The 16,026-nt window shown below is 43.6% G+C and overlaps 1 protein-coding gene across 3 annotated transcripts in view; it reads left to right on the forward strand.

Annotated features, from left to right (window-relative positions):
- The first annotated feature begins 118 nt into the window (after positions 1 to 118).
- The window catches only part of AGXT2 (alanine--glyoxylate aminotransferase 2), a 57,644-nt gene continuing 41,736 nt past the window's right edge, over positions 119 to 16,026 (forward strand). For all 3 annotated transcript variants that reach the window (XM_027605873.2, XM_027605872.2, XM_027605871.2), the window contains exons 1-7: positions 119 to 254; positions 6,703 to 6,791; positions 8,196 to 8,380; positions 11,169 to 11,292; positions 12,555 to 12,649; positions 14,248 to 14,341; positions 14,995 to 15,088. In XM_027605873.2, the coding sequence (XP_027461674.1) occupies positions 167 to 254; positions 6,703 to 6,791; positions 8,196 to 8,380; positions 11,169 to 11,292; positions 12,555 to 12,649; positions 14,248 to 14,341; positions 14,995 to 15,088 (769 nt within the window). In that variant the 5' untranslated portion in view covers positions 119 to 166. The remainder of the gene's footprint in view (positions 255 to 6,702; positions 6,792 to 8,195; positions 8,381 to 11,168; positions 11,293 to 12,554; positions 12,650 to 14,247; positions 14,342 to 14,994; positions 15,089 to 16,026) is intronic.

The raw sequence follows: 16,026 nt of genomic DNA on the forward strand, positions 1-16,026 counted from the left end.
GAGCTCTGGGGCTGGTCCAAAGTGAAGGCAGTAACCACTCCAGGACCCGCCCCCGGCCCGAGCTCCTCCCCTCCCATCCTAAACTCAAAGTCCAGTGGCCGTTGAGCAGTTTGGAGCCCTTCCTCTGACCTGCATTCTCCGGGCACTTGCTCTCTGACTGGGAGGGATGACTCCAGCCTGGAGACACTTGCTGAGAGCTTGGCACCTGCAGACCTCCTCTCCCAGGATCACCAAGATGTGCCCTTCCTTGAGCCGTGAGTGGAAACTGGGGGCATGTGGGTCAGCTGAGGGTTGGCCAGAGGGGCAGGGCTGAGCTCAGAGCCTGTTATCTGGGGTTCTGGGATTAGGCCTGTGTGAGGGCTTGGAGATGGGCCATCTGACACAGCGGTCCTCACTCCAGCCGATCCATGCCTCCTGCCCGCAGCCAGAATTTGCAGTGCCCCCCTCTTGCCCTGAAAGGAAATCCATAGATCATGAAACGCAACGATGCAGAATTTCAAAATGAAAACAATATGGTGTCTTAGCTCTAATATAAAGAAGAAATAAAAAGAAAGCCATTCACAATTATGTGTTAACTGCAATAAATAGATACTCAAGGATGATGACTTTAGAAGGCATAAAGCCTCCTCATGAATTCCCACCAAGCCTCCGGGAGGTAGGACCGTCACCTCAGGCACTGACAAGGAAACAGACTCAGAGGAGTGCAGCCATTTCCCTGGAGACACCCAAGAGCTAGGACTAGACCCTGAGCCCTCTTCTTCCACCCAGACTCTCTCTCCGGCAGGGACACAAAGTGTGATAAGACCTGGGGTCACCAGCCACTGGTGGCTTCATGTGTTCTATCCTCCGTGCGAGTGATCTTCCCTGCACCCCACCTCCTCCCCAAATCGCCTCCCACGAACATGAGCGTAAGCAGCTGTCTGCAGGTTTCTGTGTGCTCACAGGCCCTACGCAGGTGCAGGAAACCCTCTTCCGTCCCCCGTTAAGATCAATGAGATCTTCGTTTTCTCATCTTGCCCTTTTCTTTCTTGGTCCTTCCTCTCCTATTTGCTTTTTATCCCCCCAGCAGTCACTATTCTTTGAAACTTAATAACTTCTCATGCTTTAGATGGTTACCTCCTTCCATCTTCAACCCACACTTGTCAGTGAGTGTGATTAACCCATTTCACAGATAAGGAGACAGAAGAATAAAAGTAATTAACAAAGTTGGTCAAAGAAAAACACAGAATGATTCCACCAGGCCCTTCCATCCCTACTCTTCTCCCCACCCTGTCTGGGCTTCTCTTTTCCCTCAATCATGGGACTTTTGCCAGAACATCATTGAACCATGTCATTTTCTGAGAAGGAGCTAGAATTATACCCAGAGTCTTAGGCTCGATAGAGAGGATACTATGCGGCAAAGCAAGAGAGAATGTCCTTTCTGCCCTTCTTCCCCTTTGCCAGCCCAAACCCTGCCGGGTGCAGAGTTGGACTGATGGTGGTAGCAGGTGACATCTTCTTGATCAACTCCTGCGGACTCCTTAACATAGCTGCACCCAGGAAACTACACAGGAAAAGGACTCTTGCAAACTTAGGCCACGCAGGTATGAATGCCATGCTCCATCTGGCCTTTCAAGAACCTTTGGGGCTTTATTTCTACTTTCGGACCTACTGTACCTAGATGTACGCCTGCCTGGGTTTGTTCATTCAAACGCACACTCCTTGACCGCACCCTTCTTAAGAACCTGCTGTGTGCAAAATATATATTCAATCAAAAGTATCTGAGGGCCTACTGTGGACCCCATGTGTAGAGAGAGCCATGAGGAGCAAAAAGCCAGGGTTTTGTTTTGTATCCCAGTAGGGGAGACCGAGCACAAACAAACAGATAAATATGTAAAAAACATCCAGGAGAGACACGTGCCATGAATAAAAGCAAACTAGGGTGAGAAGATAGAAAATTAAAATGGGGGAGGAAGGAGCAGGTCTGGCTTAGATGGGGGGATCACCAGGTGTTAAGTGTGGCCAGGTAGGTGAAAATAAATAGACGACCATCCTTGTATAATGCCTACAGGTAGTCTGGATGATGTATGTGTGGGTCAAAGATTCAGCCTTGCCTGTGTTGGATATACACGGTCACTTCGGGCTAAACATGTGCACAGAGTTATAGAAACAATTTGTTTCTGTATAAAAGAGTACAGAAAATATCTCCTTAAGAGGTGCCTTCTTCCTTACTAATGATAGTTGTTAAACATATATCATTTCTAGGGAGATAGGGTATGTGCTTAAAAATACCATTTTCACATGCCTGCCTACTTTTACCACAAGGAGGGGACGGGCAGGAGGGCAGATGGATGGCAAATAGCGCCCATTTCCAGCTGAGAAACTTCCCAAGACTCCTGCAAAGCCTGTTCTAAGAAAAACATTAAAATGAGCCCTAAAGGGAGGTCTCCCGCCTGCTGTGCTCAGAGCTACAGAACTGATTTAACCCCTGCAAAGGGCTAGGAGGGGAAGGCCTGCTCCCCAAAGTGCCAAGAGGAGGGACGGGCCCACCAGCCTTGGAATCAGGCAGAGCTCTTGCTTGAGGACACCAGCAACTGGCTTCACTTAAGCAAAAGGCATCGATGGGAAAGATACGGAGGGAGGGAATGGAAAGAATCAGCTGGAGGGTGAGGAGGTGGGCAGGAGTGGCTGTGAAGAGACATCAGGAGAGATAGAAATCCCTCCTGGCAGGAACGGCCTCAGAAGCAGGTCATGGCTCTGATGAGAGCCTGCGGCCACTCCCTCCATGCGGGGCATCTGCTCAAGACATCACATCCTAAAGAGAGAACATCTTGTTCACCCTTTGGAGGTCTCATGCCCATCCCTTGGCCTCGCTGGTGGGAGGCAGGCACCTGATGTGAGCACACAATTCAGAGGCACTGAGTGCTATAGCTCAATGCCAAGTCTCCCCTATAACTTCCTGCAGACTGTGGAACAATTTACAAAGGGAAAAGGTTCCCCTCTTGGGTCTGGAAGCAGATGACATAACATTTCTCCCCAGCCAACCACTGCCCCTCAATTACCCGGACTTGAACGGAATCTCAACACGCCTCCATGGGAGGGGGCATCTCTAGCCCTCAACCCTACCAAAGTCTCTCAAAACTGGAAATTCCCCATATGTAATCTGTCCCTCACTTGGCTCTTAGGTGAATAAGATCCTCCTTTCTTTTTTTTTTTAATTTTATTTTATTATGTTATGTTGGTCACCATACAAATACATCATTAGTTTTTGATGTAGTGATCCACAGTTCATTGTTTTCGTATAACACCCAGGGCTCCATGCAGTACGTGCCCTCCTTAATACGGGGGCGGGGGGGAAGGGATGGGTTAGCCTGGTGATGGATATTAAGATCTTCGTTTCTTAACTCATTGGCTATCCTAAGTAAATGAGATGTCTCGAGTGACAAGATTTTTTAAAGTTACCTAATACGCTATGTAGAAATAAGGCATAGTTAGCATTTTAATAAATCACCTTTACGTTCTACAAACTATGCTCATTGTGTATTATTAAATAATTTATACGTTTTTTAATTTGAAAGAGTAAGGAAGATCTTGTTAAATACCCCCTCTGTATTGAAAACTGGTTATGGATGTTAGAAAACTCTTTATCATTACCGAGAGAATTTCCCCCCAGAATTTTCAAATGCCCACAAAAATTGTTTCCCTCCTTTATCTTGCTTGCCCCAACAGATTTTCACTTTTTGATACTATGATTTTTTAGAGAAAGAAAGCCAAGTTAAAGTGACTTTGTTGTGGAACTCTGTGAGAATTAGGTAGCTGGAAAATTAAACCCAACTACCCATTTATAATTTGCATTTATTATACAACGGCGGTGGTGTTCTCCAAAGAGAATTCCACCTTTAAATATCTTGGGTTGTCCAGGTGAACTGGAGAGGAAATTGGTGAATTGGATGAAAATCATTAGCTGTCATCTGTATTTAGCACCAGGCCTAAAAGAACAATATCAGATCAGTTAAAACAACAAAGAGGCCAAATAAATGCCTATACAGAAATAGACCTGGAATTCCATTTTATGAGCCCAGATCTCAGTGATCCCTTCCCCCACCTCTCTTGGGTCTGTCTTCCCCCCGCAACACACACACACACACATAGCCCCCATGTGTGTACATGCACACCCACAATCTCCAGGAACCCAAAAGTTTATTAACCCTCAACTCTTGTGTCATCCTCAAAACAGGCTATTTTGTGAAGGGGGGAAAATCAGAGGGGGAGACAAACCATGAGAGACTATGGTCTCTGAGAAACAAACTGAGGGTTCTAGAGGGGAGGAGGGTGGGAGATGGGTTAGCCTGGTGATGGGTATTAAAGAGGGCACGTTCTGCGTGGAGCACTGGGTGTTATAGGCAAACAGTGAATCATGGAACACTGCATCAAAAACTAATGATGTAATGTATGGTGACTAACATAATAAAATTAAATTAAAAAAAGAACAGGCTATTTTGAATAAAGGATGCAGACAATTATCCAGATATTTAGACTTTACATTTCTTTCTAGCAAATAATGAAAACCAAATAATGAAAAACCTTTTTGTTTCTTTATGTCCATCAGTTATTATCATTACTATTAGTTTTGAGTTTGGGTTGTTTGGTGAGAGGAGAGATATGAAAGGCGATAGACTTGTGAGATGTTATCTAGACTTACTTCACTATTGACTAATCCCTTTTCCTCCTTGCTTCCTTCCTCCTTTCCTTCTTTCCTTCCTTCCTTCCTTCCCTCTCTCCCTCCCTCCCTCCCTCCTTCCTTCCTTCCCCCTTCCCACTTCCCTTCCCTTCCCTTCCCTTCCCCTTCCTTCCTTCCTTCCTTCCTTCCTTCCTTCCTTCCTTCCTTTCCTTCCTTCCTTCCTTCCTTCCTTTCCTTCCTTCCTTCCTTCCTTCCTTCCTTCCTTCCTTCCTTCCTTCCTTCCTTCCTTTCCTTCCTTCCTTCCTTCCTTCCTTCCTTCCTTCCTTCCTTCCTTCCTTCCTTCCTTCCTTCCTTCCTTCCTTCCAACAGGATTTCATGTATTTCATTTGGAGCCCTCACTCCACCATCACATTCCTATCAGTTTGGTGAACAAAGAACTGAACAAACCTGCCTTGACTGTTTAAAATTTGGGCTCTTCTTTATCAAATCCTTCTCCCCAACTCTGCCCCATCCCCCAACCTACTTTCATAATCCCTATAGCTTTGGCATCAAGAGAACTTATGGCCTTCTCAATGGGCAGCTCCAATTGTGCAGGTAGGAAAAAGGAACTAAAAGAGTGAAGGGAATTTGAATTCTTAGAAACACTCAGAATATTTTTTTTTCCATTTCAAAAGAGTAACTAATGCAGAGAGACACAATGAAAAGCTTTTCAAAAGGTGAAATTCTCAGAAAACTTAAGCTGTTATTTTTTTTTCTCATTTCTATGCATGGATAGCCTCAAGTCACTTGTTTTTAAAGTAAGAGCAAATTAATGACATTAGTGATTATTTAGAGCAGAAAAGTGAATGAGATCTCTTTGAAAGAAAACATATTCAGAGCTGTTACTTTCCAGCTTCATTTAAAAACACAATTGTTCATTGTGTTGCTCAGGACTGTGACTTCATTGCCACACAAAACACCAACATTTCATCGAGGGCTTCAAACCTTCATGCTGGATAAGAGGCATGATTTTCTCAGCTCTCTCCACCTGCAAAATGATCTTGATACAGACCTTGAATCTTCAAAAGTAGCAGTATTCTTTTTTAAGAGTACTTACAAGGTCTCTAGACATCTCTTCCAACTGTGATATTCTATAACTCCATTGTCCCATCCCACAGCTAGAGACAGGTCAGAACCTGTGTTGGAGAGAAGGGTTGGCCAATGAATGAGAAAAAGAGAAGTAGGCTGGGAGCCAGACATTTGGAGTTTCATTCTTGTTCTGCAGCTAACTAGCTTGGTGAACTTAAGCAAATTAATTTACCACTCGAGGCTGGTTTCCTCATCTATAAAGTGAGCATTCTAACAACAACAACAATAAAAATCTGAGGCCCCTTCTAGCTCCAAATATTAAGTGATTCCTCTGGCTCACCTTATCTTTGTTTTGCTGTGATCTGGTCTTGTGTGGTCATGGTCTTTGTGTTGTGTTTTGGAGGAAGGTTTTGTCTTCCAGGTCCATTTGTGTGTATTTGTTATCACAGTACATTGCCTACCACCTATCTCTCCTCATTCTCTATAAGGATAGAGCCATTCATTCATTGTTTACCGAAAGCCAACCTGGTATCAGGAACTGGGATTGGCACCAAGATTTGGGCACTATGCAGCCCAAAGCTTAGAAAGCGCCTCTATTAACAAAGAAGATCTATTCCAGCAATGCACCCCAGTGGCAGAAGTTTGGTGGACTACAGAGAGAAATATAGCTCCTTGGGCAGGGTGTGGGAGAGCTCGTGAGGGACCACAGGGGGAAAAACAAGACTTCCCCCAATATCCTCCATGCTTTTGTTGACTAGATTGGAAAGAAACTCTCCTATTTTCCTCCCAAAAATTTGTTATTGAGATACCTCGGTTTTTAAATCCAAACTAAAGGTCGATTTGAATTATTTTTTTAAACTAAGAAATAAATGAAATTTCCTAAGGATCTTGATTCAAATTAGTGCATATAGGTGATTTTTCCAAACAGGCTTGTTTGATGTTTAATTGAGGACCCTAACTCACTTCACTTTCAGGAGGTGCTTTCCGGACATCTGTGACAAAGCTTGGTCTTCATACAAAACCCAGAATGCCTCCATGTGACTTCACACCTGAAAAATACCAGGTAAGAGTCAGTACTTTAGGAAAACCTAAGAAAGTGGTATTTCTTGAAAGGGCTAAATTAATCATTTCCTCAAGAAGGACCCACAGATGGCCCTGCCTGCCACTGAGTCCTAGCATCCTAGATATTCTATCCTTTAAGTCACCAGGAGCACCTGAACCCTCTTACTCCACTCAATACTGTTGCATGAATTGTTGTACATGTGTGAGAGACAGACAGAGCAGAGACAGACCAAGAGTACAAGAAAGAGACTATTTGTATTTATCACAGGGATATAAATATAGATACACACACAAAGACATATATCACAAATGTGGTACCACACATTTATTTTCTAAAATATTGTTTTGACTCTCTCATACAGCCATGCATGATCTGACCTTCAGGAATCCTTCCCTCCAAAATATAAAGTTATAATTTTGCTCTCAGATTAAGAAATATTGGGCTTCTCTTTCTCTCTTTCTCTCTCCCCCCTTCCCTCTTTCCCTCTCTCCCTCCCTTCCTTCCTCCCTCCCTCCCTTTCCATCCCCTTTAAAAAATTGATTATTGTCTACAGTCAATAGTCAGGAGGTACCCATAAAGAAGAAAAGTATAGGAGAAAGTTTGGTAAAGACATGAACACCACCAGCACTTCATTTTCTTTTCATTCAAAAAACAAACAAACAAACAAAACTGTAGGAAGAAAGAAAGAGAAAGAAAGAAAGAAAGAAAGAAAGAAAGAAAGAAAGAAAGAAAGAAAGAAAGAAAGAAAGAAAGAAAGAAAGAAAGAAAGAAAAGAAAAGAAAAGAAAGAAAGAAAAGACATTACAGCAGACATTTATTTCTAAAGTCTTTTTATTAAAGGAAAGGGGGGAAATAGGAGGGGGAGACGAACCATGATAGTCTATGGACTCCGAGAAACAAACAGGGTTCTAGAGGGGAGGGGGGTGGGGGGATGGGTTAGCCCGGTGATGGGTATTAAGGAGGGCACGTTCTGCATGGAGCATTGGGTGTTATACAAAAACAATAAATCGTGGAACACTACATCAAAAACTAATGATGTATTGTATGGTGACCAACATAACAATAAAATTAAGTTAAAAATATAAAAATATAAAAAATAAAGTCTTTTTATTTTTTCCTACAGCTAAAATGAATTCAAAGACAAGGCTTTCTACTGAGAGGTAGAAAATTTCAGCCTCCTTCTTCATATTTGATCTAGAAAGGGATCAAAGGGCCACATTAATGATTTCCTATACTTGGGAGGAAGGAAGGACCTTGGGTAAGGAGGACATGGGGCAAATACACCTACCTGTGGACACAGGACAGCAGTCTTACGCTCGGTCAGTAGAGAGGTGAGGCACTGCATTTGGACCTGATCTTATAAGAAATGTGAGATCTTCAACACTTCAATTTTTCCTATCTACAGTCCCTTGCCTATGAACGTGTCCTGGAGATCCAAAATCACCATCTTACTCCCACGCGGACTGCGTATTTTCGGAAGCCTTTGTTGCTTCACCAGGGTCACATGGAGTGGCTGTTTGATTATGAGGGAAACAGATACCTGGATTTCTTTTCTGGGATTGTCACAGTCAGCGTCGGTCACTGTCACCCGTGAGTATCCTTAAAATTCCAGTGTATTCACTGCAGAAGGATATATGGAGAACAGGTTAATGATCATGTCAGTGATTCAGAAGTCTGGATAAGAATTCTCTCTCCTTTGGCATAGCCCGGTTTGTGGCTGCCATGCTCCCTGCTATTTCCTGGGTGCCAAAAAAATATCTTAACACTGCATTTTTTGTTTTCTTGACAATGCAAGATTGATTCATTCTCACATCATGTGGTGTGTACCCCGGGACTGGAGTGTGGCTGAGTATGTGGGCTTGTCCTCACTAGTAACAGCTTTCCAGAGAGAGGCCATGCACTGAGGGAAAGGCAGAAAGAAGCGAGAGGCAGGCAGTTCTCAGAGAACATGTGGGGCGGCTGGCTGTGGGGTGTGGGATGATGAGATGAGAAATCGCATCTAGCCTAAGGATCTTCTTCACCTCTGACAGATGATGAGGAAAGAAAGGATGCTAAGAGAGAGGTGTAATCACAGCTGGGAATTTACATGAGAAATGCATGGATCCATTAATCCTGAGGGTCTCCGGACCCTTGGTCATCAACCCACCCATACAAAGGCCCTGGGCAGGTTCTTTGGTGGTCCTTTTGGTTTTGATGCCACTCTCTCATTTTAGTGCCTATTCTCTCTTGCCTTTAATCATCTGGCCAATAAAACTCACATTACGTGAGACCAAAATACAGCAGCAAGCTGAAATCAATTGAATAAGTTTGGGTCCTTCTGTGAAAGCAGGAGCAAAGTCTTCCCCTCCAGCAGCTGTCAGATGGTGAGAGCAAGTTCTAACTCCAGGGTCTAGCCTCACCTAAATCTCCCACAGCCTTCTCCTTCTGGCTTCTGTCTCCGGGAGGCACTAGTCCCATGCGAGGTCCTAAGGAGCATGTAAAATTAAATTCAGAGGCAGTCTAAAACATGTGGTAAGCACACATGAGAGAAGGAAAGAAAAACAAAGTAGAGACAAATTTTAAACATTCTTATTAATAATGTTGGATGTTGTTCCTGTTAGTCGACCCCTCACCGGCTTTCATGATCTTTGTGCTTCTCCTCATCTCCCTTCAACCCTGCAGCTTGCCCTCTGACCCCCTGACCCTGGGTGTCCCACCTTCTTTCCTTAGCCTTCTGCTCTTCTCTCTACAACCCCTTCATGCCTTATTATTTCCCCCAAAGAATGGGCCCCATTCCTGGTCAATGAGTGGGAATTTCTGCAGCCTTCCCCAACTCTGTTTCTTCCACCTTGACCCCTCACCAAGCTACTGTTATAACTCTAAAAAAACCCAGAGCGGGCATTAGGATGCCCCACATTTCCCACAGCCTCCAGGACACCCCCACGCTGCCCCATAATATTCCACCATCAGCTGAAATCCAGCATTACGGAGGCCAAACCCATCATACCCTCCACTATACTGTTTCTACTGACATATTCGTTCATTCAAGGAGTACCTGTGAGCCTCCTACTCTGTGAAGGTCCTCTGCCAGGAGCTGGGAAGCCACTGGTTGCAGCTCTTCACTAATCCTGGAGTTTCCCTGATGTTACAGGAAGAATGGTGAAGTCATCTTTGACTCGTCCCTGCCTTTTACTGCCCTTAGCCAACCTGATACTGAGGTCTAGCTTTCCCTCCACTGAAATGCCTCTCCCACCAGCCCCCCACTAATTCCCACCAACCCCAATCTCTTAGGAGCTCTCCTCCTCCCACACCTAGAAGGCCACTTTGCCCTCCGGGCCGGCCTCATCATTACCAGTCTCCCCCAACTCCATCCTACCCTCATGTGTTTCACATGTTTATTTTGTTGAACAATGCCTTTATCAATTACCTCTTCTGTTTAAGAGTTTATTGATACTCTGCAATTTTCTAAGGTGAGTCATGGAAACCTGAATGCAGGAGAGGTTAGTTGGTAAAGTGTTCCATGAAAAAATAAGTTTTAAAAGCAGTTTAAACTGTATCTCCCTCCTGGGGAGAAACAGTGGGTATTTGACTAACAGAGGCACTGGCAAGTCCTGCAGTAAAGAAATCTGTTTGATCTGGTATTTCTCAAAATGATTTAATTATTATTTATTTATTTAACCACTGAACTGATTTGTGTGTGTGTGTGTGTGTGTGTGTGTGTGTGTGTGTGTGAACAGGTATTAATAACGAACAACTGGTATGTAACTTTAGCCATTGCTGTCCTTTAGATCAAGTTGAAATATCCTGGCCTGTATTTTCAAAGCGTTCCTCGTCAGGACGTACATATCTACCCTTAGTTCTTACTATCCCTCAACACGAGCCTTCTGATCCTTCACAGAATATGGTTTCAGAGTTACAAATGTTCATCAACACGGACCACTGTTAGGAATCAGACACCAGCATCTCCTTTGAAGGAAGAAGTGTTGCTCTTATATACATATGCATGATGGATCTATACTTTTTTAGAAGAATAAATGAAAAGACACCCAGGCTTACATCTAGTCATCTCTAGTTTCCAACCTGCTCAAAGGGTATTTAATAAGACCTAATGAGAAGAGATTCTATGGCCTAAAGTAGGAATTTATTTTCTAAAATCCCTACAAGATCATCATCTGGTCTCCTTTTGAACACCTCCCTTGGTGAAGACCCCATGACCTTTTAAGGCCACCCATCCCATTGCCAGACAGCTCTTCTGGTTAGAGTTCTGTCTATATGTGGATGAAATCAGCCTCTTGAAACTGTTCAAGAAATAGCCATAAGGTTGGGTTCAGCGGCCAGTGGGCGGGGGGGGAGTGTGCCCACTGGCAGCACAGGGAACTCTGCTCTCCTCTTTATCCAGGAAGGTAAATGCAGTGGCACAAAAGCAGCTTGGACGCCTGTGGCACACAAGTGCCCTCTTCTTCCACCCTCCAATCCATGAGTTCGCAGAGAAGCTTTCAGCACTTCTTCCCGAGCCTCTAAAGGTAGGATGCTCTCAAAGGAACAGGAGTCTCATGATCCCAGGGAAGCAGGAATATGAACAGGGAATTTGATCCATGCACTGAACATCTGAAATAGTGAGCTAATAGCCAAATCTGAAAGGCATCAAGGAGAAGCCAGCCAGTGTTCACTCATCCCCTCCCAGCCTCAGCCTCTCCTTGGAAGTTCTCCTCGCAGCCACGTGTCTGCAAAAGTCACTTCACAGAAGGCCCAGGCCTCCTCCCTGGACACTCTCCTCTGTGTTCCTCGGGGGTTTTCATCTCTCTGCTCCAGGGCCCCTCTACCAAGTCATTTGCCTGTCTCCTTTTACAGAGTGGAACCATTTTTTAATAAAATTAATATCCCACTCAGTTCATTCAATCTAAGATACACTGAGATAGTTCTGCTAAATGAGATGTTTTTCTGCATCTGAAATGACTGAATGTTTTTTTAACTGAACTGAGATGGTGAAATGTTGGCCAAGATTCGCATTTTCCAGATTCAGTGAGTTAATATATGTTGTACCTAGAACAGTGCCCAGCACCTGGTGTTGGCTTTTAGTATTATTTTACTGTATTCTCTAGATTCTCTATTTACTATATTATCTACAAGAGCTGAAGAAAGCTGGACCAGCTGCCACCTAAGTGTAGCCCAGGCGTGTTCACGGAGGAGCAGAAGTAGGGACGTCAGCAAAAGCATAAGCACGTGCCTCCCGGGCCCTGAGCCTGGAAGACCGAGGCCCCATCACTTCTCGCCTTTCATTTAGCCGGGAGGAGCTGCATTTTTTCTGTTTGCTTGTTTTTTCAATATTCACACACACCGAATAGACAGGCTGGGACATCCTCTGGAGCTGCAGGATCAGGGAGCCTGCCTTGTCCAAGCCTTCAGAATCCAGGCAGGTGGTTGAGGTTCAAGAGCTAAGTAACCCAGTCCTCAGATCCACTCACCCACTAACCATTCCATACCCTTCATCAAGCCTCCCCATCTTGGCATTTTGCCGAGAGCACTGAAGAGAGCCAGTGAAAGCCTGGAATGTTTCACAATTGGGATAATCCTTGGCCATTTTTGTATCTCTAGCACGTAGCTGCTGTTCAATGAAAAGCTGTAGAATTAATATAGTAATACAGTGATGGGACTGCTTGTCTGAAGCAGTGTTCCCTTAATAATCAAAGGCCGGGACACATAGTCTTTAACAATCTCGAATTAATAATTGGGTAATAAGGACATAAATTAACGTATGAGGTCATGTGTCTCTGTTTCCCTCCAGGTCATTTTCTTGGTGAACAGTGGCTCAGAAGCGAATGACCTAGCCATGCTGATGGCCAGAGCACACTCAAATAGCACAGACATTATTTCTTTAAGGTAATCACACCCTGGAATTGTGAACTTCAATAACATTGACTTACTCCAATACTAAATGCGCATCTTTAAAACATAGCCTGGAGGGGAAGGGGGCTTTCCCAGGTATCATTCTAATTTTAGGTGTTAGGGCAGAATCAGTCAAATGAATTTTACAACTGGATAACCCCATCTAAATTGGCCAGACCCAAGGTAGGGGTCCCTGACTGGGCTAACGAACAGCTTGGAGTACTAGTTATGTCATTGATCCTCCTATAAAATTAAACGAACAGCTTGGAGTACTAGTTATGTCATTGATCCTCCTATAAAATTAAAGAGATGGTCATATGTCAGGGTTGTTTTTTTTTTTTTTTTTTACTTTGAAGATATGGTATTGACCAGGACATATGCCGAGTGGTGAATGACTGGTCGATACACATGGATGCTCATGGCTCTACCATATGACAGTGGGCCCATTTTCATCTCCGCTTATGCTAAGGAGCCCTCTACATTCCTCCTAGGGCCAGCTACACCAGGTTTTTGACCTTTGATTCTCTTTAAGTTCAGAGGATGCATATTTAACCTGTATATTTCTGCTTCTTCAGGTGACTTTTGAAAATTGATAATTTAATAACTTAATTATAAACCCTGGGCAGCTATATTAGCATTAAAAATAATAGAAAACGAAGCATTTTGCTTGCGGTTGCCTCCTTTGGGTCATTTTCTATAGCACATTGAAACAGGCTCTTATAATAAGCTTTATGTCAAAGAGTGACTTATAGTCAAAGTAGATGGAATGAAGAGCTAGTCCCATTCTGTCACCTGTCTGGCCATAATTTCTGTCTCAATTCAAAAGAAGATTTGATTACCACAGCACATCCAATACAGCACATTCCATATAAAACACACATGTAGTAACTACAGGAGTAAGGAAATATTTGGTATCAAAGAAATATGGCAACACAAAAATGTGATTGATGTTTTACCCAAATAAATGTCCCAGAATATACATGTCCAGGTAAGTGCTGGTCTATTCAAAGCAGTCATGTGTTACTAGGGCTCAACACACCTTTGCGCCTCTTCCTTCAAGATAGATGACCATCCTTTTGAATCATCTTGATAGTCATAAATCCTCGTGTAAGGGTGATTTTGATTTGAGGAACTGTCAAAACCCATTTGAAGCCAAGACTGGTGATTAGGATGACTTATACTAAATAGGATAGTTTTGGGTTCAAAGAGAAACAAAACCTGTGTTCCTTATATGCCAAATAAAGTGGCCTATGAGACATTTGTGCAATAGCCACATCTCAGGAACAAATATTTGGCTTCTCAAGGTGACTACATTGAAGACTAATGCTCATTGAATACCTAATTTCTGGCATGTTGCTAAAAGATGAGTCTCACTACTGTAAAGTAATCCACCTTGCCCAGATGTTCTCCAAAGCTTCCTTTCACCATTTCAAATCTATGACCCCAGGAGAAAAGACAAATAAGTAAATTTTTCTTAGCCTTAGAAGATTTCTTAGAAATCACTGGAGTTGCATGTTAATGGTGTTCTATTAACATGGTGAATCGAAGAAAAATGAACTTAACCCTACCTTCTCACTGCTTCTTCTCTACAGAGGAAGCTACCATGGGTGCAGTCCTTACACACTTGGCCTGACAAGTGTAGGGCCCTACAGGATGGAGCTCCCCAGTGGGTTGGGCTGCCAATCAGTGAGTTCTGAGATTTTTATCTTGTTTCTCTAAAGGCTGTTGGGTACGTGGTATGATTGATCAGATTGTCCAGGCATTAGGATTAGAAATGAATATAAAGCCTATCATTAATCAGGGGCTGAATTTGACTTAGTTGAACTTGGAGGAAATTTTTATTAGAAAGGCCTTCAGAGTCTGAGTAATAATTCGTGATAGAGATCTTTAAAATGTGTTTTGTTTTTAAATAAGATCAAGTAAACAACAAAAAAAATGCATTGAAATTAGTTCTCAGAGCCTTGAGTGCGTAAGATTTCTATGGAACCATCCCTGTACTCACCTCCTGTTCTCACTTCCTATATACCCACCTCAGCAAAAGAATCAGAAACCTAATTATTTCTATTCTTTCAGATGCCCTTACCAAACTCTTGAGCGAGTTGTTTCCAGTCTGACACTGCAATCAGTCTCCTTTATAAAGTGCCCACATAACTGATTTCTAGGGGAAAAAAATTATCTTTTCAAACCAAAATATTAGGGTTTCATCCTAGGTGGGAGAGGAGCACAGGAGGAATCTCGATATCAAATTAAGAAGCCCTCTTACCCTGATTAGTATCACATGCTCCTTCAAATGGGCTACCTTGTCTTCTTGGTTTGCCGAATTCTTTCGTCATTTGCAGACGATGTGCCCAGATGTTTTCCGTGGCCCTTGGGGAGGAAATCACTGCCGAGATTCTCCGGTGCAAACAACGAGGAAATGCAGCTGTGCACCAGGTTCAAGGGGGCAGGGAGGGAGGTGCGTGGTGGAAGGTCGGGAGGGGTAAGGAAACTAGAGAAAGACTGAACCATTCCTGAGTAAATGGATTGGGGAAAAAATGGAAAAGGGAAAAGCCAAAGGAAACAAAACTAGAAAGCCACCCCCCCCACCAACTCCCACCCCCACAGGATCAACGTTTCTCCTTGCCCACCACCACCATGGTGCTATCTGGCTGTGAGGAAGAGCATCTCACGCTATCAGAGCTAAGCTAAACAGACTATCACTTGGTACTTAATTAAAGGAGCTCTGTTAGCTCTATTAGCAACAGCTCTGCTATCAATTTTAAAAGAAAACAAGGCTGGTGGAATTGTTTACCAGTTCCCAATGGGGGAAGGGGAGAGGGGGGAAAAAGAATACTTTTAGCAATCTCAAAATGCCAGTCAAAAAGCTCCCCCAGGGACTCGGAATACCAGCCAAAGTGAGAGCGTCTGTCAAAGCTTAAGGCCATTCCCAAAGGCTGCTGACATCTCTTGCAAAAGTTTTAAAGGCGTTCTCAAAAGGGAGGCTTCCACTTACCCATCATGTTTTTATTTTCATTCTTTACCTATTCTTACCATGAGATGTGGCCAACTTTGAGTATAGAAGATTCCAGTTCTCAATTCCTCTTAGGGTTCGTTCACTGGGCACATACAGGTGCTAATCCTGGTAGAAGTTCTTTTACCCCCGGATTATGTCATCACCATCCACATGGGCATAAGCAGGGGTCCATGTTGTGAGCCTGATCTACCTGTTGCTGTGGGAGATTTCATTACCTTCCTCTCTCTTTTTGTCAGGCTCTTGTCTTTCCAAGTGTTCATTCCAGACCCTGAATTTCAGATGTCACCCATGATGACATTCACCTCCTAACGCCCACTGCCCCCGCAATGCTCCAGACCTCATACCCATCACGTCATTC

Source organism: Zalophus californianus, chromosome 5 (assembly GCF_009762305.2).
Source record: "Zalophus californianus isolate mZalCal1 chromosome 5, mZalCal1.pri.v2, whole genome shotgun sequence".
NCBI classification, from domain to species: Eukaryota; Metazoa; Chordata; class Mammalia; order Carnivora; family Otariidae; genus Zalophus; species Zalophus californianus.